Source organism: Mesitornis unicolor, unplaced genomic scaffold, assembly GCF_000695765.1.
Source record: "Mesitornis unicolor isolate BGI_N332 unplaced genomic scaffold, ASM69576v1 scaffold4020, whole genome shotgun sequence".
Lineage (NCBI taxonomy): Eukaryota > Metazoa > Chordata > Aves > Mesitornithiformes > Mesitornithidae > Mesitornis > Mesitornis unicolor.
This window is the reverse complement of record NW_010156158.1, coordinates 1-4104: the sequence shown is the minus strand read 5'-3', so window position 1 is coordinate 4104 and position 4104 is coordinate 1. Positions and strand designations below refer to the sequence as shown.

General features: G+C 55.1%; 1 protein-coding gene across 1 annotated transcript; it reads left to right on the top strand.

Moving 5' to 3' along the window:
• Nucleotides 1-1280: 1280 nt before the first annotated feature.
• LOC104537977 (poly(U)-binding-splicing factor PUF60-like) lies at nt 1281-3856 on the top strand (the record flags this gene model as incomplete). Its single annotated transcript, XM_010181047.1, has 3 exons — nt 1281-1413; nt 1810-2045; nt 3423-3856. Coding segments are annotated over 3 exons (669 nt in total), but the record flags the coding sequence as incomplete, so codon positions are not given.
• Between the last annotated feature and the right edge of the window lie 248 nt (nt 3857-4104).

The window sequence follows — 4104 nt, the reverse complement described above, 5'->3', positions numbered from 1 at the left end:
CAGGGCAAACTTTGACCTCTTCAAGCAATTCGCCAGAGGGAGGATCTGGGCAACGGAATCACGAGCACAACAGCCTGGGAAGCAACAGCAGTGGGAATTTGGGCCGTGTGTTGGGCACGTTGTTTTGTGGAAGTTCACTGGGTGTTCACTCGAGTGTTGTTTGGGTTCTGGCTGTGCAGAGTCAGGATGTTTATTTGGGTTACAGAAGGTATCGAGTAGGGAGAGTTGGAACACCTGATAGGAAGGAACTCGAAAGGTTTTCCATGGTGTAACTGGAAAAATGCTGAAATGTGCCTCGGATTTCTGCTCAGGTACGGTCAGCATGGAGCTGGGAAGGTAACAGGATGGGAGAAGAGGTGCAGGCAGAAGGAGGTGACGGGGAAACGTTTCGGTTACAAAGGCTGGAAGTTGGAAGGAAGTTTCCAGTCATCACAGCAGTGAAAACGGTGGTGAAAGTTACAGGGTTGTCCCATTGAGAAGTGAGCGTGCGGCTTCTGGAGACAGCAGCGTTGTGCTCCCCCCTGCCCTGTCCCCTGAATCAGAGGAGGATTCAGTCTCCACCAGATCAGTTGGGATAAACTTAGGCTATAAGAGTTCCCTAACGGACACAAACTGGAACACAGGAGGTTCCACTTCAATTGGAGAAGAAACTTCTTCTCAGTGAGGGTGACAGAGCCCTGGCCCAGGCTGCCCAGAGAGGTTGTGGAGTCTCCTTCTCTGCAGACATTCAAAACCCGCCTGGACGCCTTCCTGTGTAACCTCATCTGGGTGTTCCTGCTCCGGCAGGGGGATTGGACTGGATGAGCTTTGGAGGTCCCTTCCAATCCCTGACATTCTGGGATTCTGTGATTCTGTGATTCCCTCACCTGGTGCTGCCGCCAGAGGGGTGGGCTGGGAGCTCCCACCAACCTTTTCACGTGGATCACGTTCCTCAGTATCAGTGAAAAGCTGTGACTGTGTAGAAGGTGGGAACAGGTAGAGATTCGTCTTGCTCTGCGTGTCTTGAATCCTTTGGTGCCTTTCATTCAGTAACAGATCTTCCAGCTTGAGAGGATGGGTGAAATTCGAGTTGCGGGAGAACTTTTTTCTTCCAAACCTTGAAGTCTCGTAGTTTGTGCGTTTCTCTGGTGGGCTGCGTGCAATCCTTTGTCTTTTACAGTAGCACCCGAGAGCTGTGGTCCCCACAACCCATGTGTCTGCACATCAGTTGAATCCAGCCATAGCACGGCTTCTTGACGCAGCGCTAACGCCGTTCTGGTTTGGTTTTTCTCTTGCAGGAAGCAGTGGCAGGAGCTGCTGTTCTGGGCACTTTGGCGACCCCAGGGTTGGTGTCTCCGGCACTGACGTTGGCCCAGCCCTTAGGGGCGTTGCCGCAAGCCGTGATGGCCGCACAAGCACCGGGAGTCATTACAGGTGTGTTTGCTCTGCCTCTTATCGCTCGTGTACCTGGCACGAAGCAGGGTTCTGTGTAGCTGGGGTCACAAACTTAAGGAGAAGTTGAAGCAGGAATCCTCCCTGCCCTGCTTTGTCGAGAACGGGAATTTATTTTGGCATGTAATAGATACGACAGGGACGGGAACTGAATGCGTGGCACTCTGAAAATCTGGAGAAATGTTACTGGGCAAGTACACGATGCATGGATTGAGTGCTTCTGTCCTACGTTGCTGCTTTTGTCTCCTTGGTTGGTGCTGGTGCAGACCAAATAAAACCGTGTACATTCTTGTGGTCCTCTCCATCAGTGGCTGGTGTGCACCCAGGTGTTGTACCCAGGCTCTTTCCTTTACACTACAGAGTTTGTACTTTTTACAGGTGTGACCCCCGCCCGGCCTCCCATCCCTGTCACGATTCCACAAGTGGGAGTTGTGAATCCTATCCTGGCCAGTCCCCCAGCACTGGGCCTGATGGAAGTCAAAAAGGAGAAGGAAGAGGAGGAGGTGTTCCAGGAGTCAGAGAGGCCGGAGATGCTGAGTGAGCAGGAGCACATGAGCATATCTGGCAGCAGCGCCCGTCACATGGTGATGCAGAAATTGCTGCGTAAACAGGAGGTGAGCGCAGCCTGGCTGGGGGTCCTGGGGGACAGCGGGATGCCCATGAGGCAGCAATGAGCCCTTGAGCCAAGAAGGCCAACGCCATCCTGGGGTGGATGAGAAGGGGTGGTTGTAGGGCAGAGAGGTTCTCCTGCCCCTCTGCTCTGCCCTGGTGGGGAGCATATTTGGGAAACTGGGCCCAGTGCTGGGCTCCCCAGTTCAAGAAGGACAGGAACTGCTTGAAAGAGTCCAGCAGGGCCACACAGATGAGGTGTGGATCCAGCACCCATGGTGAGACAGTGGCCTTGCCATGTTTCCTCACCATCCAAGCACTATCACTTGGAGCAGTGACCACTGGGGAGCATCTCCTGCTGAGGAGCGGCTGAGGGAGCTGGGGCTCTTGAGCTTGGAGCAGAGGAGCCTGAGGGGTGCCCTCATTCCTGGGGATCCATTTGGAAAGGGCAGTGTCAGGAGGAAGGAGCCAGGCTCTGCTCTGGGATGTCCAATGGCAGGACAAGGGGCAATGGGCACAAAGTGGGAGGCGGGAGGTTCAAGCTCAGCAGAGGCAAAACTTCTTGGTGGGAGGGTGCAGAGCATGGCCCAGGCTGCCCAGAGAGGTTGTGGAGTCTCCTTGTCTGCAGACACCCAAAGCCCTGGCCGTGTTCCTGTGTGACTGCTGTGGTGCCCCTGCTGTGGCAGGGGTTGCACTGGGGGAGCTTTCCAGGTCCCTTCCAACTCCTGACGTGCTGGGATTCTGTGACTCCTCTGGACGTGGTCCTGGGTAGCTCTTGAGCAGGGGAGCTGAGGCCAGGTGACCCCAGAGGTCCTGTCCAGCCTCAGCCGTCTGTGGTAGGGGTGCTCTGTCCACAGGGGCTCCATGGGGGATGCACAGCAGGGGTGCGTTGCAGGCACTCGTGCGTCGTTATCCCCTGCAGTGAAAGTGCCTGGTCAACCATGGGTTGTCAGAGCTGTAAAATCCTTCTCCTTTATTTGGAAATGAGGAACATTTTTCCCAAAAAGAAGTACACAGTGGTGTTGAAGATTAGAAAGCAAAAAATAACTGGGTGGGAGCAGCACAAGAAGAGCTGTAGAGGTCTGCAGGTCACTTGTGCTTCAGAGACGCGTTGAGGAAAAGCCCAGGAGGTGGCACTCAGCTTTCCTGATGACGGCTGCCGGTGAATGGGATTTGTTCAAGCTTCTGGTGCCGGGGAGGAAAACTCACTGGTTTATCCCCGAGAACCTGGGATTCGTTTGACTGACGTCAGGGAGCGTGCCCGTGACAGCACTGGGGTACCTGGTGGTGCTCGGGCGAGCTGCTGCTCTGATGGGGCTGTGCAGACTGGAGCTGGGTACGTGGGGTGCATTAATTCACGAGTCTTGTCCTCCTCTCTGCAGTCCACTGTCATGGTGCTTCGCAACATGGTGGATCCAAAGGACATTGACGACGACCTGGAGGGAGAAGTGACGGAAGAATGTGGCAAATTTGGGGCTGTAAACAGAGTCATCATCTACCAGGAGAAGCAAGGAGAAGAGGAGGATGCCGAGATCATTGTCAAGATCTTTGTGGAGTTCTCCATGGCGTCAGAGACTCACAAAGCCATCCAGGCTCTGAACGGGCGCTGGTTTGCGGGGAGGAAGGTGGTAGCAGAGGTGTACGACCAGGAGAGATTTGATAACAGCGACCTGTCCGCATGAACTCGACTCGAGAGACTTCGCCCCTGCCCCTCTGCCTGTCCTTTGTTTCTTTTTTAGCCGTGTATAAAGAACACTCCAGGGCGGGCACAGATCTCTGTGATGTACTCGTAGTTTGGATAAAAGCGCAAAGAAAGCCGGTGTGCATCTGTGTGTGTGTTACAGGGGCTGGCGCGGGGCCGGCCTCGTCCGCCTGGAAGAGTCCTGCCCGTGGGTCCCTGCCTGCGCTCCTGCCTTACGCTGCGGCCCCTGCAGAAACACTCGGGTCAAGATCCCACCTGTGGGGCTGGAATAGCAGCTTTCTCCAGACATGGGCCTGAAGTGTTTGGAGAGGAGGAGGAGGCAGCCTCTCTGTAAGAAGTGGAGGGGATGGGGCAGCCTCTCC